Source organism: Seriola dumerili, unplaced genomic scaffold (assembly GCF_002260705.1).
Source record: "Seriola dumerili isolate Sdu_G_001 unplaced genomic scaffold, Sdu_1.0 BDQW01000191.1, whole genome shotgun sequence".
Classification (NCBI taxonomy): Eukaryota; Metazoa; Chordata; class Actinopteri; order Carangiformes; family Carangidae; genus Seriola; species Seriola dumerili.
The window spans coordinates 6,882,291-6,898,823 of NW_019174446.1; the positions used below are offsets into that span (position 1 = coordinate 6,882,291).

The 16,533-nt window shown below is 38.5% G+C and overlaps 1 protein-coding gene across 1 annotated transcript in view; it reads left to right on the forward strand.

The window, feature by feature from the left end:
- csmd3 (CUB and Sushi multiple domains 3) overlaps positions 1–16,533 on the forward strand; it is a 216,856-nt gene that overhangs the window by 65,490 nt on the left and 134,833 nt on the right. Inside the window, exons 6-18 of the mRNA XM_022753266.1 lie at positions 1,147–1,259; positions 2,510–2,587; positions 4,123–4,210; positions 4,979–5,103; positions 5,569–5,690; positions 7,781–7,884; positions 8,244–8,356; positions 8,661–8,843; positions 9,560–9,886; positions 10,793–10,987; positions 11,431–11,569; positions 12,525–12,712; positions 16,050–16,238. Of these exons, the coding sequence (XP_022608987.1) occupies positions 1,147–1,259; positions 2,510–2,587; positions 4,123–4,210; positions 4,979–5,103; positions 5,569–5,690; positions 7,781–7,884; positions 8,244–8,356; positions 8,661–8,843; positions 9,560–9,886; positions 10,793–10,987; positions 11,431–11,569; positions 12,525–12,712; positions 16,050–16,238 (1,964 nt within the window). The remainder of the gene's footprint in view (positions 1–1,146; positions 1,260–2,509; positions 2,588–4,122; positions 4,211–4,978; positions 5,104–5,568; positions 5,691–7,780; positions 7,885–8,243; positions 8,357–8,660; positions 8,844–9,559; positions 9,887–10,792; positions 10,988–11,430; positions 11,570–12,524; positions 12,713–16,049; positions 16,239–16,533) is intronic.

Here is a 16,533-nt window from a genome sequence, read left to right on the forward strand (position 1 = left end):
GATTGATAATTTGGAACACAAATGTCAGTATTCACAAATCACATCTAGTTTGCTAACCAATTAACAATAAAACATGCAACTGTCTTTAATCTGCCTGATATACATATTTTAGTCTCTGCGGTTACAAAGGTAATATGTAATCAAAATTAAGCAGGAATCCAATGTCAAGTAGACTCTATTGTATTTCTTATATCTGCAATGACCACCAAGGGAAAAAGTCACCGTTTTGTCACTCTTGTTGGTTTCTCGCTATCACTCATTTCCTGTCTCTTTCTCTTTCTCCGACTGCCACTTTCCTTTCTTTTCGTTTTGCTTTTGTCTTTCTGCCCCTTAGGTAGCTCTGCAGTAAATGCCAAATCATGCCAAAGAAATTACATAGAAAAACAAACCTTAAACACGACTACGCACATCTTAAGACACACAGTAACACAGACATGCATACATGTGAACACACACATACACACAAGCAAAAATAAAAGTTAACACATTGTTTTTTTTATCCTGAGCTAATTTGGGAACACAAGGCGTAACTGCACCATGCTTCTTTTCAGCCTGTCCCAAGCCTCTGTTTAATAGCTATAATGGCATTGTGCGCTATTGACTGTGGTATGACAGGGCATTGTGCAGGGATTGCAAGGCAATAGAAAAAAAGGCAGAGCTGGTTAGCCAGACAAATGAGAAGGCCGCTGGCAGCTTTAAATCTCTACAATTATAGAGCGTCCCTGATGCTATGGCCACACGCTGAATAAAACTTCTGATCTAAAAGACCGACACAGACAGTAAAACAGATGTAGTCTGAACACACGCAGAGTTGACAGAGACAACCTCACACACAACGATAGATGTCTGCACAGACTTTTTCTCTCTGTGTTACTAGTTGTTTTCTCATTTCCCACACACACATTTATATATGCAAGCACAAACCCAAACAAGAACCTGCTGAGTCAAAATAAGGTGTTTTTTTTCTTAATATTTATCTACAAGGTTTTCATTTCCAGGTTCTTCATTTTACTCAATTATCTGTTTTTCCTGTTTTTAGGTAATTATGGCAACATAAAAATTACAATGACCAAAAAGCTATGTAGTTGACATAAAGTTAAAACGGATGACACGTGTTTTCTTTCATTTGTGACTCTTTCCACTCAGGCTAACTGGAATGAATATTCCAGCACCCATCATCAGCAACAAAAACTGGCTACGGCTGCATTTTGTGACAGAGAGCAACCACCGCCACAAAGGCTTCAGGGCTCAGTATCAAGGTAAGACATGATTACTTAATTTGCACATCGTAATAGAGGGCCCCCTTCTTGAACGAAAAGGGATCATCGTAGGAAAAACACACTGTAATTACAAAACATGTTTTTGATCTTTCTTAACTGAATATTAAATAGTTTGATTAATACCCCCTCTGTAGAGGGCACGGAGGCTTTTTCTGCTTCAAACCATTGACTTCAAAGGGCTTTGTTAATCAAATATTTGAGAGATAAATACTGTATATACTTTTCCCCTTATAAAAACTCAGCTCTGGCAGCTCAATAATCCATTAGCCTGACATTGTTCTCTGGCATGACTTTAAAGTCAGCGTATGTGCTGCATATACTATATCACAGAAACTTAAAGCCTGGCTCCAAGCCAGATATGAAACCTGCAACTTCACCGTAAACAGCTCTATAAAAACTTTGAGTAACGTGCTTGTGTAGCAACTCACTGTAAATGAAGACATAAAATCAATAGCATGAAAAATCACATTTCTCAACTATTGCATTGCATTGTCGTGCAGAGGTTGAGCTTTTATATGTTTTTATTTTTAATGTAAAGGGCGGATACTTTTAAAGCAAAGACGAGTACTGAGGGGTTTTATTACGCAGTATGCTTTTGAGCATATAACCTTATCTGGTCACTAAATAGATTTGCATCCTAATTGTGTGTATAACAGCTTGAATTAACTAGTTGACCGACAGTGTAGTTCAAAAGGAGGCAGTGTCCCAATGTTCAAATTGAAATAGCCTTGTTTTGCTTGTTACACCATTCATTGCTTTTGGCTATTCAGTTGATACTTCAAAATTATGACAGCTGCTCGCATCACCTGGTTTTTGTGTGCAATCTGGCCCCTGCTGTGTTTAATTAGACTGTCTTAAGATATGTAGAATTGCAGTCCTTGGGCTGCTCTTCGATTCCACGTGGTATTTCCCCCTGCAAGCTATAACCATTAAATCTGCTCTGACCAATCAATTTCTATCCACTGTTTAATATCTCTGAGTTATATGAACAGATAAACATGAAAAACTAATTTAGGTTTTATAGAATTGCCAAGGTAACCCTTAGGAATGCATCAGAGCCGTTTAACTCATTTCTTTTGAAAAAGAATGCACACCAGTAGCAATTACATGTTGATGTTCTTCATAGGAACAAGTATTATCCAGAGAAAGAAACACTTGTACTGTATCTTCTCACATCTAATACTGTAACTTCTTTTATCTAATGAACTCTTTCTATTGCTCTCGACCAGTGAAAAGCTCTGGAGAGCTTAAATCCAGAGGGGTAAAATTATTACCAGGAAAGGACAACACTAACAAACTGTCTTTGAGTAAGTCTTTTATTTTTCTTATGCAACTCTTTTCATTGTTTGGATTTTTTGTTTATGTAGGGCTTGCGTTCGGGGTCTTTGTTTTTTCTTGTCTTTTTTTTTGCTGCATCATTTGGTGAAGGAATTAAGCTACAGTACTAGATTTTGCAGAAGTGCAGTCTCTTTTTCTTTCTGATGCCCTATTTCCTCTGCTGTTCGGACTTCCTGTCCTGACAGAAATGAACTCAGGTAGATCAGGCATAGTTATGTGTATTGCAGCAAAACTTTAAATTTGACCAGTTTCAGACGCTCAAAGCTCCCTCTGTAGCATTAAGCGGTACATCAGATTGACTTATGTTCATGGAGTGTGTGATCTACACACACAGCAGTAGTCAAGGTTGAGTGACCACTCACACTGATGATTTGTGTACTCTCAGACCAAAGTGAATGCATTGTAATTGCTTGCAGAGCTCTGTCATTAACGTAAATCTGGAGCACAATTCCCTTTAACTCCACAGTGTGCTAAACACTTCAGTGATAACAGGTTGTAATCTTTATTACTTTATGTGTCAAAGAATCAGCATTGCATGGAGACATGAATAATGCAAAGAGCTGTAATCTTTTCCACAAGACAATACTGTATATCATTTAAAAGACTGTGAAGAAATGCTTTATATGCCTTGTGGATTCATTGCATATAATTGAACCCATAACTGTATTATAACCCGCAACAATTAACTTCAAAGCTAATGAACTTCCTGAAAGAAGTCGAAGATGAAAACACATGCCGGTAGAACTTCTTGCGATAAAATGGAAGGGTCTTTGTGTGTGTGTGTGTGTGTGTGTGTGTGTGTGTGTGTGTGTGTGTGTGTGTGTGTGGGGGGGGGTTGATGTCTTATTGCAAATATTACAGCAAACCTTAAGGATAATTATGATACTACATATTTCATGAATTTCATTTCCAGTGCATGCAGTCTTTGATTTACAGAGAAGAACGTGAGGGGGAGATGAGACTGTTAAAAACTGTTTTCTTACTTCCAAGCCACCTCTCTATGTTCCTACAGTAGTAAAGGCTGTGAAACATATCTACAAGGCTTTGTGTAGTGTACTTAAACTATTGTTATGTATGGAGAGACTCACTGAGTGATTATTGTAGCTCCTGCAAATGATAGTTGAAAGTTAATTAATCCTCTTAGTCCCTGCTGAGCCCAGATACATTTCCCTTTATTTTGTCTAGCTCAGGTAAGAGAGTTGCATTTACCCATAGGCACTCACTCTGATACCACGAAACATGAATGTGTATCCACAACAGCGCTGCCAAATAACTGGCAGTTGAAAGTCTCTGACATTGAGAGATGAAGTTGATTTGTTAAACTACATTTGTATTTCCTGGAACCAAATTCTGTCACCTAACGTAACCATTGACTATTCAAACAGGCAGATTTATCTACTGTTCAAGTGCTTTTCACTGCAGCGGGTGTTTTCTGAAAGTACGAAGCTTTGAAAATTAGAGTGTCTCTCTCACAGCGTTCTTGGTCCTTCTCTTTTTCACCCAGTGAATGAAGGAGGAATCAAACAGGTGTCTAATTACTGCCCTGACCCAGGGGAGCCGGAGAATGGCAAGCGGATTGGCTCTGACTTCAGGTGAGTTGCCGCTTCTGTAGCTCAAGTGAAGGAGCTCGGATTATTGTCGAGGAGAGTTGAGGAGTAGGAAAACGTGCTTCCTAGCCCATTTCTGTGTTATGACATCCAGTAACTTTGTTACACTACTTCTTCTTGTTAATACTAAGCAGTGTAGTTTATCTCTTAATAATATGCATATTATCCATAGCACACATACTGTATCACTTTCAGAAAATTAATTTTGACATTTAGCAGACTTTGAATACCTTCTGGTTTGTGTTTTGCATTGTACAGAGTGTATTCATGCAGCTTTAGAACCTTCTCTAGTTCTAAAACTGAGACCATTCCACACTGATATTTAGTTACCTTACACTGTTAAGTCCACTCTTTGGTCCCTGTACAACTGAGTGTTGTTTCAATGTCCGTGCAAATGTCCATGTAGATGACTCTTCTCTGGACTCTGTTAGCTAGCTTTTCTAGCTCTAATATATGAACAGAAATCATTGTGTTTTTTGTCCATGTGCAAAATATTTTCTCACTGCATTAAAAAGCATCATTGTTTTTTTTGTTTTTTTTATACATTGGACATTTGTAAGTATGGAAAATGAGGCCTCCTAAAAATTAAATGAACACATTCTCCAATCCATCTACTGAATTTGTTATATTGGTGCACTGTAACCCTGTAATGAATGACATGAAATGAATGATGAATTTGATATTTCATCAAAAGTAATTTTTGAGGGATTGATTGCTTTTTTCAGGCGTTAATGGTGTTTATTATCTTCTCAGTATCGGAGCAACTGCTCAATTTACCTGTGATGAAGACCATGTGCTGCAGGGTTCCAAAACGATTACCTGCCAGCGCGTTGCCGAAGTCTTCGCTGCTTGGAGCGACCATAGACCTGTCTGCAAGGGTGAGTAAGGCTTCTGAAAAGCTAATAAAACAGTTTGATTAAGGCAGTGCCTCTGGATATAGGCTCTATGCAGATAGAGGAAAGTTCATTTCTGTTAATTATGTATGAAAGCCTCTGCTGCAGCACTCTCCTTTTTAATTCCAAAATGCTCTGCCTGTTTTTCTATGTTTCATAATACCTGGAGCACCTTTTAGAATTTGATTAATGGAAATGCAGCTAATAGACCTTCTCTCTACTTGTGCAAACAATACATTTCCTTTCTGTCATGTTGTAATACAGGAATTATTACCCTGCCTTCCGAGCACCCTTTGCATCAATATTTATTGTGAATTTTAAATTCCTAGGACTGACCTCTAGGTTTTGTAGAGAATTTATACTATGTACACTGTATTCTATATTTTTTTTAATGTTCAAGGATGTTTTGAATCTGTCTGTGTCTTCATGTTTATCTTTATACTGTTACAGTGAAAACGTGTGGGTCGAATCTACAGGGACCATCAGGGACCTTTACGTCCCCTAACTTCCCTATCCAGTATGAGAGTAACTCCCAGTGTGTGTGGATCATTACTGCCAGCGATCCAAACAAGGTATTAGAACAGAGTCAGGGCTCTTTTGTTTTTCTAGCTTTGAAGTATTAGCTTTTGGACCAAGTCTAATGAAAACCCACAGCTACTGTTGTCATGTGGGCAACCACCACTAACAGACCTTTGCATCCTAATTAATTTTTCTCCTCTTCAGATGTCTAAATTGAGCAGTAAATGGGGATACAATCCACACAGTGCATAGTTACCATGAGTTTTGTGTCACACCTTTTCACATCGGCTTTATAGCATAAATAAAGTTGTTTCCAAGATTAAAAGGCCACCTACTGTAGATATAGACTAGAGGTATGATAACCCGTGGTTACTGTTAAACTTGGTGAAAATAACAATCTGACATGAAAGATAAAGTGTTTGCCATTGTTACCTGCAAAGCCCATTAGGAAGTAAATTTAAAAAAAATTTTTTTAACTGAGTGTAGTCTCTTTACACTGTAAATATGGTATTTATAAAGATGATAAATGGCTTTTTATTTTCTGCTTTAATATGTTGAAGAAATCCCAGAAAGGACTTAAAGAAGAGTATAAGTAATATAGTGTGATGCCCCAGTTGGGTTTTTTTCTAAACATGTGTTCCTCATTACTGTCCAGGCATTTCCTTCCTGTATATGTATTTATGAATGCATGTATTTTGCAAGGGCAGCCCGAGGTAGGAAAAGGTTACATAGAAAATGCAGATATTTTGACTTAAGTTCATTGTTGCTGTCCCTCATCAATATACGTAGCTGCAGTGGATTGCATTTCAGTTCTCATTGGACTGCCAGTTTGACCGTGACTGTTGGCAGTTGAGCGATTTGCTTCATTCATCTGGGGTAACAGAAATGGAGAGAAATAATGATTGAATGAGACCGGCTTTTCCCCAAAGTGAAGAGGTCAAAGCTGTTTTCCTAATGGTCATTACTGCTCTTCTACATCAAATTTGTCTCTATTGGTATTCTGTCCAGTGAGTCATATACTCAGTGCTATCCTGCTAATAAACAATAACCAACCAAGTAACACTCATTCAGAACTCACTACGATTGGCAACTGCCATAGCTTTGTGCCGTCGTGCCCTCTCCAAGGCAAACAAGCCATTGACTTGGCACTGAAACTTGGTCCATTAGTGTTATTATGGTAATTATGCTTATGTGTGCATTGTAATGAGGCTGTTACACATGGATAATGTGCAGCCATTGCCCTCCCCATTGCCAGAAAAGGGGATACAGAGGATGCCATCATATGTTTGTCATCAACAGATACAACACTGATGCCTGATGCCACATCCATACATTCATCAATAATCCATGCAGGCAAAGTGTAGGTTGAGATAATGCGGCTTTATTGCATAATGTCTTTGCAGTAGACAAAATTTTCCATGATGATTATTAGTGTAAGCAGATGTTGCCTGTTTGATTAGTGAATATGCCATCTTTCTTGATGTTATATACATTTAAGGGAAAAATTGTATAACTTTTGACAGCTTGCAAAGGTATTGCAACGGGTAATGTGGACAGGCAATAATAATTTCACTCTTAAAATTGCTTCGCTATGATTGGTTCTTAGTATTTAATTTGTGCTCTAAAGTAATATGAAGAGATGCTGCTTTCTAGGGGAAATTGGGAGGGCTTGCGGACACATAGTTTTGTTTGTATTGATAAGTTTCGTTTTAGGACTAGATGATACAGTCCCTTGTGACCTGCAACTGCCTAAGATGACGTAAATGATGATGATCATGCCAGCTGTGGGTTTCTAGGAGGGTGCCATGGTGGATATTTGAGGTTGGTTATAGAGGGGGGTCAAAGCTTCATTGGGGTCATCAAGTGGGCACCTTCCTTTGTAGGCGTTTCGATGACAGGCCCACAACACCTCCAGAGGGCTCATCAGCAACATCTGGCATCCTAAGTGCGCCCCCCTCTGCTTTAACTCCCTCTACTCACCCTGTTGCTGCGGCTGTTGTTTTGGGGTCCAGGTGATGTCTCTCCTCTTGATCCAGCGCCAACGACTAGCCTGTTCGGCAGCACTCCAACGATTGCCTTGCTGCATGTTAGCACTTAGCAAAGGACATATTATAAAGGCAATGTATTTTGTATTTCACAACAGGTTATTCAAATCAACTTTGAAGAGTTTGACCTTGAGATTGGGTATGATTCACTAACCATCGGAGATGGAGGGGAAGTAGGTGACTCGAAAACAATAATACAAGTGTAAGTATTATAAAACCTCATTGGATATATTATTCTGCTGTAATATTGCAGTCAAATGTTGCAAAGCTTGTTAGATGTACATTTTTGTACATGTACATACTGTTGTAAAGCAACATTATGCCAAGAACCCTGATTTAATTGAAAAACTGCACGATTTAAATGAAGGTTTACTTTGTACATACAGTGCATTGTGATACTCTATGGTAACTTTTATGCAACATTGTTTAAAGTATGCACCACTTTTCTTTCACTTCATTTCATAAGACTTTAGAAAGTCTCAACATTAAATTGCATGATGAGTTAATGTTAGAAAAGTGTATTTGGATACCTCAGTGACTCTTTTGTTGCCATGTCTGCAGGCTGACTGGGAGCTTTGTCCCAGACCTGATTGTCAGCATGTCCCATCAGATGTGGCTTCATCTCCAGTCTGATGAGAGTGTGGGCTCGATTGGCTTCAAGATCAACTATAAAGGTACATAGGCCTTTAGTGCTGATATCGTCTCTCACTGTCTGTGTTCATATCTATGTCTGTGACTCTCATTCAGCAAGTCCATTTTCCTGTCTGCATTTCTGTCTGTTTGCCTGTCTCTCACTCACTTCCCTCTCTCCTGGAAAAAAAAAAGTCCTTAACCAGGCTCTCACACTCTTCACCTGGACCTTTATAGATAATATTAAAGAAAAAAAGTACCTCAAAGGACTTGGCTTGACTTAATCCCCCCCCACCCCAACCCACCCATTTCCATTCCTCCCCCCTCTTCTTTTCCTCTCACCCACAGAAATTGACAAAGAAAGTTGTGGTGACCCTGGTACACCTCTGTATGGCTACCAAGAGGGTAGTGGCTTTTTAAATGGAGATGTTCTGCGCTTTGAATGCCAGTTTGGATTCGAGCTCATCGGGGAGAGGATGATAACCTGCCAGAACAACAATCAGTGGTCGGCTAATATCCCCATCTGCATATGTGAGTCCAATACGGGATTTTTTTCATGACAGCTAATGAAGCAATTACTTATGCGTTTGGAAAGTTCACAATGACACTAAACTAGTGGAGGATTAATTACAGTGTTGTTAAATGACCATACAGTGCATTGTGTGTAAACAGCAGTATACATAATATAAAATGTGAAATTGATAGTGTATGCTTGCTTTGTTATTTTGGGTTGATTTGAAAAAGTAGAAAATAGGATACACACTGCTGTACTATACAAATACTCTGGAGAAGGAAACCCTGCATTATACTGGACATTGTCCTTTCTCAAGACAATGTAAATCCCTCCTGTAAGTTTCACTATACCTAACCCATATCCATAACAAAAACCTAGTCTTCCGTTTCTTCAAGTTAACTGTGTCCATTGGGACAGTGTGCAGTATCCCTGGCGCCTATATTGCGTTATATTGTATTTTTGTACACTACCTATGCTCCACTCCCTTAAAATATTTCATGTTTCCCCAACTACTCAGCACCCATGGGACCAGTGCTGTCTCTTGATTGCTGAGCTAGTTATACAGTGCTGACATTGTTCTATACTGATCTTTGAGCCTGATCCTGCCATGGCAGAATCCACAGTGTGGATTGTCATGTGATTGTCAAAGTTGCTGTAAAGCAAATTGCCTCACCTGGGATTTTTGGGAAGTTTTTATCATTGCTAATATATTTTTGCACCCTCCATCACACAGTCCCCTGTTTCTCCAACTTCACTGCTCCCATGGGGACGGTATTGTCTCCCGACTACCCAGAAGGCTATGGGAACAACCTCAACTGCGTGTGGCTGATTATCTCTGAACCGGGCTCCAGAATCCACCTGGCTTTCAATGACTTTGACCTGGAGCCTCCTTATGACTTTCTCACAATCAAAGATGGGGACCAGTCAGGAGCCACAATACTGGGACGCTTCTCAGGGGCTGAAGTTCCTTCACACCTGACATCCAACAGCAACGTACTGCAGCTGGAGTTTCAGGCTGATCACTCCATGTCTGGAAGGGGGTTCAATATTACCTATAGCAGTAAGTGACTGTTCGATCTGTTTAATTCAAACAATCATATCATAGTAAAGCATTTTTAAAAAGATACATGAATCCATCATTATCTTTTTAGGGTTAGGAATTAGTGTCATGATTAGTAATTTATCTTTGACTGACCGTCCGACCTCCTGAATTTGTACACTATTTAAAAACAATTTTCTAGAGCAGCGGTAATTCTCTTTAGAAATGTAATTAATGTGGACGCCTCAGTGGGCACCGTGGGCACCTCACCTGGTAGAGTGCATACCACATGGACTTAGTAAACTGCAGCGGCCATGGGTTTGAGTCTGAACCACGGCCCTTTGCTGCATGTCATCCCCTCTCTCTCTCTCTCTCCCTGACTTTCCTGTCTATCTCACTGTACTATCAAAAATAAATAATATAGTTTAAAAAAGATTTAATTAATGTGCAAAGTAGTTATATTCTGTGTTATGTTATGAATAATAAGAGGGAATTAAGTTCAACACTTGTAATTTTTGTCAATGTTCTTCACAATCGATACCATAGTCCCTTTCGTGTGTTTGTTTTTTTGTTTTTTTTTTCTTCCTCTTCTTAGGAAAAACTTTTCTATGTACTCTATAGGGACCTAAAGTGCATTTAGGACAGTGCACTCAGTGCTTAACTCTCATGCCTCATTGCCTAATAAAGCACCATTGTATCATTGTAATTCTTTTTTCTCCTGACGAGGCACAACAAGTTCTGAAGACAGAGGCTATTGTCACCCTCATGTGTGCAGAGCAGACCTCTCTTAGTTTTTTTTTTTCTTTTTAAATCTCCCAATGACAGCTACATCCATTTCCCTTATCTCCCTACTCCTCACCGACCCCATTCCTCATTCACACAGGAGCGTTTGTCACTAGATCTTGTTCTCTTTCTTCTCATTACAAGCTTTTGGCCGTAATGAGTGCCCTGACCCTGGCATACCGTTGAATGCCAGGCGCTTTGGGGACAGTTTCCAGCTGGGAAGCTCCATCTCTGTGGTTTGTGAGGAGGGCTTCATCAAGACGCAGGGGGCTGACACCATCACATGCCATCTGGAGGAAGGCAAGGTGATGTGGAGTGGACTCATTCCCAAATGTGAAGGTACTGAATTGGAATAGCTAATAACTGTGATGTTGTTGGGCAGATAGGTAAAAAACTATGGAGTCAGGAAAGAAAAAAGAACTGAAGGAATTTTGATAAAATAGTGAGTGGGTTATGTGGAACAGCTCAGCAGCTCAGAGTCCACCCAAACTGGGCTACATTTATCTTATTTTCAGGTGTTTGTGTAACTTGAGTCTTTTGGTGACTCATCCTATATTCATTTTTTTTTTTTTTTTAGCTTTTTTCATGCTGGTACAAAAAGATAACTGAGTGGTATCCTCTTTAAAACAACAGCTTTTCCTCCCCATCTTTTTTCCTCCTCTCCTCTCCTTGTATTTGTTCTGTCTACCGCCCTCTCGACCCTTCAATCTATTTATATCTTTAATTTATATTTTTATCCTCCCCATCCTTCCCACCATTCCTCCACCTCTCTGCTCCTCCAGCTCCTTGTGGGGGCCACTATTCAGGGCCATCTGGTGTCATCCTCTCCCCGGGGTGGCCAGGCTACTACAAAGACTCCCTGAGTTGTGAGTGGGTCATTGAGGCCGAACCGGGACGCTCCATCAAGATCAGCTTTGACAGGTTTGTATGACAGTGCTGCAACAACTCAGCCGTGGAATCAAAGATACACACACTTGCACAAAGTCACAGATAAAAACTGAGGCTGCATGCAATCCCTTATGTACGTATGTCCACATACTGTACCTCATGTGTTTACTACATGCAGATTTACATGCATACTGTACATGTGCAACACAGAAGTGATACCATTAATCCTGTAAGCCATTGAGTTAGAAACAGAAAGTCATAGGAGGTGGAATGCAAACCTGGACCTATATTCCAAAAATGTTGAAAGCCTTGAGTAATTCTTTATTTCGCTTACTTGCTCTCGCTCACTTCCTTAGAGTGCTATAATAAAAAGAAAAAAATAGTTTTGCTTTAAGATGTTTATTTCTTAACATAAAAAAGCAAAACCATAAAATGATCATATTTTATAATCATCACATTCTCCGTGCTGAAACATTCCTTTGTATGGAAACAAAGAGCTACTTTCCCTGTGATATTTTTGTGAAATGGGCCAAAGTCTTTTGCCTCTCCTTTCCTTGAAATGAGCCAGTTTTCCTATGTTTAGTTCATGCAGTTCATACTGGCATTATACAGGAGGTAATATGTTTCTTTTTCTAAGCACTTTACATCAGTAACATAAGGAGGCATGTCTGAAGATGTTTTTCCACAATAGAAATAGTGATATTGGAACTTTATGCAGATGTCACTTGTTTGATGATGTAGAGACCCGAGGGTGACCACAGATCCATACCATGTCAGATTTCCAAGAAACTCATTGATCTTATACTATTGCATTAACTTTCTGTGTATGCAGTGTCTTCTTATTTATCTCATTTAAACTAGAATATTTTCTCTGTGGACAGAACAGGCCAAATAGCTTTAAACTGTTTAATCTGTCAAACTAGAAGTATTGTTTTGAATACAAATAATCTACTACTGTAACTCCCTCTTTTCTTTTCTTACTTTTAAGGTTTCAAACTGAACTCAGCTATGACTTCCTGGAAGTGCACGATGGCCCCAACCTGCTCTCTCCTCTAATTGGCTCATTTAATGGCACCCAGGTCCCTCAGTTCCTGTTCAGTAGCAGTAACTTCCTGTACCTGCTTTTCACCACTGATAACAGTCGATCAAACAGCGGTTTCAAGATCTTCTACGAAGGTGAGTACACTGCTGTTCTCCGCATGCAGTGCAAAACAAAAAGTTATGCATGCGAAATGTCTTCAAACAATATACGGATATTCATAGTACTTAATTAGTACTTATGTAGTAGTATTTACTTCATAGTATTAAAAAAATATTAAATTAATTTCAAATCAGATATGTTAAATTAATGAAACTAAGTAAAAAGACAAATTCCAAGTATATTGTGGTTAATGACACTGTATTTAAATTGGTCTGCCATTCTTCTAACACTTTCATGAAGTTTCTGAAACTATGTGTCAAGACCAAACTGTTGAGGATGTGTTTCAGGTGAATTACATGACAAGAGCACCAGTATTATTATAACAACTTGGCTCAATGAGCTTTGGTTCTCAGGATGAAATTCATTTATTCACACTCGGTTTAGAGATAAAAGTTGAAGAGTGAGACAACAGAATCTTAAACACTGCTTTTGGAGAGAGCCCAAGCTCAACACAGCAATTATGAATGTTATGTTATCTGTTAACTGATGTTAATTCGTCACATGATTACTTCACTTTAAAAACCCCACTGTTAGCATGTTAGCAGGACCTGTTGTGTGAGAGGTTAAGACTTAAGACTGCTTAAGAAAATCTGGGCTAGGGAGGGGAACTATTAATGCTCTCAGGTTTATAATCGAATACCCTTAATAATTACCCTCAGGGTTGCACTGGCCGTTGGGCATACCGGGACAAATCTTACATTCTCATGGGGGGTTTGTGTCTTTTCTTTCTCCCCACATCACTATACATGGAGTTGTAGTCTTTGAAAAATCAAATAGAAAAAAATACTCTGGACATAGTGTGATATATTTTCACGATTGTTTGCACTACCACCATTACCCTTGTCACTCAGATGTGATTCATAAGACAGAGTTTGTTATTATGTCTGTATTATTGACTGAAAGCAGACCACAAGTGCCTTTGTCTTATTATGTTTCACTCTCAAGTGCATTTCTCTTTCGTTGATGAGGCTATCGAAAAGCAATAACAGTAAGATCATATTAGCTTCTTCCATTGGAATTTAGGACATATATTACTGCTGAAATGCTTTGGGGAAACCCAGCCTAGTTCATTTGTAAAATTGGTCTTACGAAATAGGGTTATAGTGAATTATGCTGTGAATAAACTGAGGCACACAAACACTGCATCATTCCAATTGTATGTAATAGCTATAAGAGCTAGTCAGTTACCAAAAATACTGCAAAATGTTATCAAATCATATGTCGGCTCACATATTCAGTTTGTTTTCTCTAACTTCACTCCTGGCCATTGTATTTTTTTTTTTTTTATTATTATTTTAGCATATTTCTTGTTTGTGATTTACAGATATATGAATAGGGATGAATGGGGATGATGAATTTTTTTCCACCAAATTCCTGCTCCATAGAGGCCAGTACCAGCAGTGATCACTGAGTGCTCTACTTCTCTAATATGTTTATGTAACATTTGTTTGATAAAATTCATACCCATTCCCGCCCATATGTGTATATAAAATTCATAGGTTTTTACCTTCTAAAATATCAAGTATTTTAGGAGAGCAAGACAAGTTTTCTATAGAGGCTTAGCAAAGGAGCCCTGTTACTGCACATGAATAATCATTCAGCCTGGGCTGTTGTGCGATTATTAATGTTGATGACTGTAAACTATAGCTCACAAACCATATAGTATAACCAAGGCCATTACTGTACACTGCACATTAAAACTATATTATTTTAGTGCAATTTCACATGGTAAAAAGAGAACCTGCGCAGGGCCTTTAGCATACCTACATGTCTCCTAGTGGACTGGAATTTATTTCAGTGTTGAACCTTAGATCTTACAATAAGCCCTAATTAGGGCTGAACAATACACAAAGAAAATCATATTTGCGACCATTTTGGCAGATATTCTGCTTCTGATATGAGTCATTATAATTTGGAGGATTTTTGGCATAAAAAATTTAAAAATGATTGTGACTTTTGTGCGACACATTTTAACTTTATCAAAAAAAAATGCAGCCGTATGTATCAAATATGTGTATGAATTATTTATTGTTTAATTAATTAATTATTGTTTGTGAAACAGCCCAACTAATTGAGAGAGGACAATTGAAAAATAAAAAATACAGTTTCTGATAATGCTCTTTTAGAATAGCCTACCCGCTTATGACTTGATGACTATTTACACAACTGTTGCTAATCAGGGCCTAAAATCAGCATATTTTTAGTGCATCAAGGGAACCCCACTTGGAAGATATCCAAACGGCAGTCCTGAAAATCACAGGGAAAAACAAGGGCATCTCTTTGCAGTTTGGATTGCTGAAGATTAAGATGAAGCCGGCACTACAACCAGTTCATTCTAGGAGCAAAACCAGTGTAAAAAAATATTTTTAATGAAAACCAGAAGTGGTGGTCCAGCACATGTAGGAAAGGAGTTTATCTGTGCAGTTTCAACAAGGTTTTACCAACTGTTCTTTCTCCCCATGAAACTACTGCCCTGTACTCCTACTCACAGCCTAGAACATGTACTTTTGACCTTCTCTCAGTGGGTGACTTGCTTGAATTTAACAAAAAAGGGAAAGCATGAAGATGAAAACCAGGTTTTCCTTAACATTAGAGGAACCGACAAATCTATCAAGGTTATTCAGAAAAAACTGTCAAACATCACAGCAGTCAATGCATTAGTGCATTTTTCTTCAAAGTCTCAACTGTGTTGTTTTATAAAACAGCCTTTGCTATTGTGTGAAATTTGTCACTTTTTCTGTGCAGTGTCTTATGTTAATCATGTAAAATATTTTTCCCATTTTGAGTAAGCATGCTCAAGCAGGCATTCATTTTTAAAGTTAAAAGTCAAAATAAAAGTCAAAGTAAATTTCTTACTTTCGAAAGCTTTCTCTATATTGTATGTGATCTGAGACCTACCTTTGTTTTGATGATTGTTATCGCATCAAAGATCCTGTCAGCCCTTTTTTGTATGAATGTAGCTTAGACTTTTTAATGATTGCAAAAACAGAATTTCATGTTTTATTAAAGCTGTATGATTTACATATATACCTCGGTAGCTCAATAGTCTTAAGAGCAGGTGTCTACTGTAAAAAAAAAAAAAAAAACTCAATAGAATCTGACATACTGTGTGTCAGAGTGGCAAAACATACAGTCACTTGCAAAATAATGCTTTAATTATTACATACCCATATTGAAAACATGTGGCCTGGTCATCACTGACATACTAGGAAAATAAAACTCAACAGTAGTTAAATTGGGTTGCCAAAGCAGAGATGTACATTCGTCTCAAAAAACATTCAATAAATAACTGTTTGTTCTTAATTTCTTAAGTGGTTACATTGGACACATACTCCTGTATGGATCCTGGTATCCCAGTCAATGGCGTACGGCTGGGCCACGACCTGTCCATCGGCTCCACGGTGTCCTTCCAGTGTGACCCAGGATACAGGCTGAGCCATGAGGAACCACTCGTTTGTGAGAAGAACCACTTCTGGAGCCACCCACTGCCCTCATGTGATGGTATGTATACGGAAGTGTTCAATTTGGTGTAGCGCATTCCAGCACTGGGATCAGTGACATATATGAAATCAATTCAGTAACTTTGCTATTTTGATAAGTGAATGATAATCATATTTTTAACAGATGTTATTTAATACTATTTTGTTTTTTATGCTCTTAAAATGACTTTGGAAGACACTGCATGACATGATATGGTTCTTTTGAACACTTTAGAGCTAAATGACCCTAAAATACAAAGACCAACCGTCTTGTCCTTGAAGCACTCCATGAATGTATTATGACTTGAAGTCCTGAT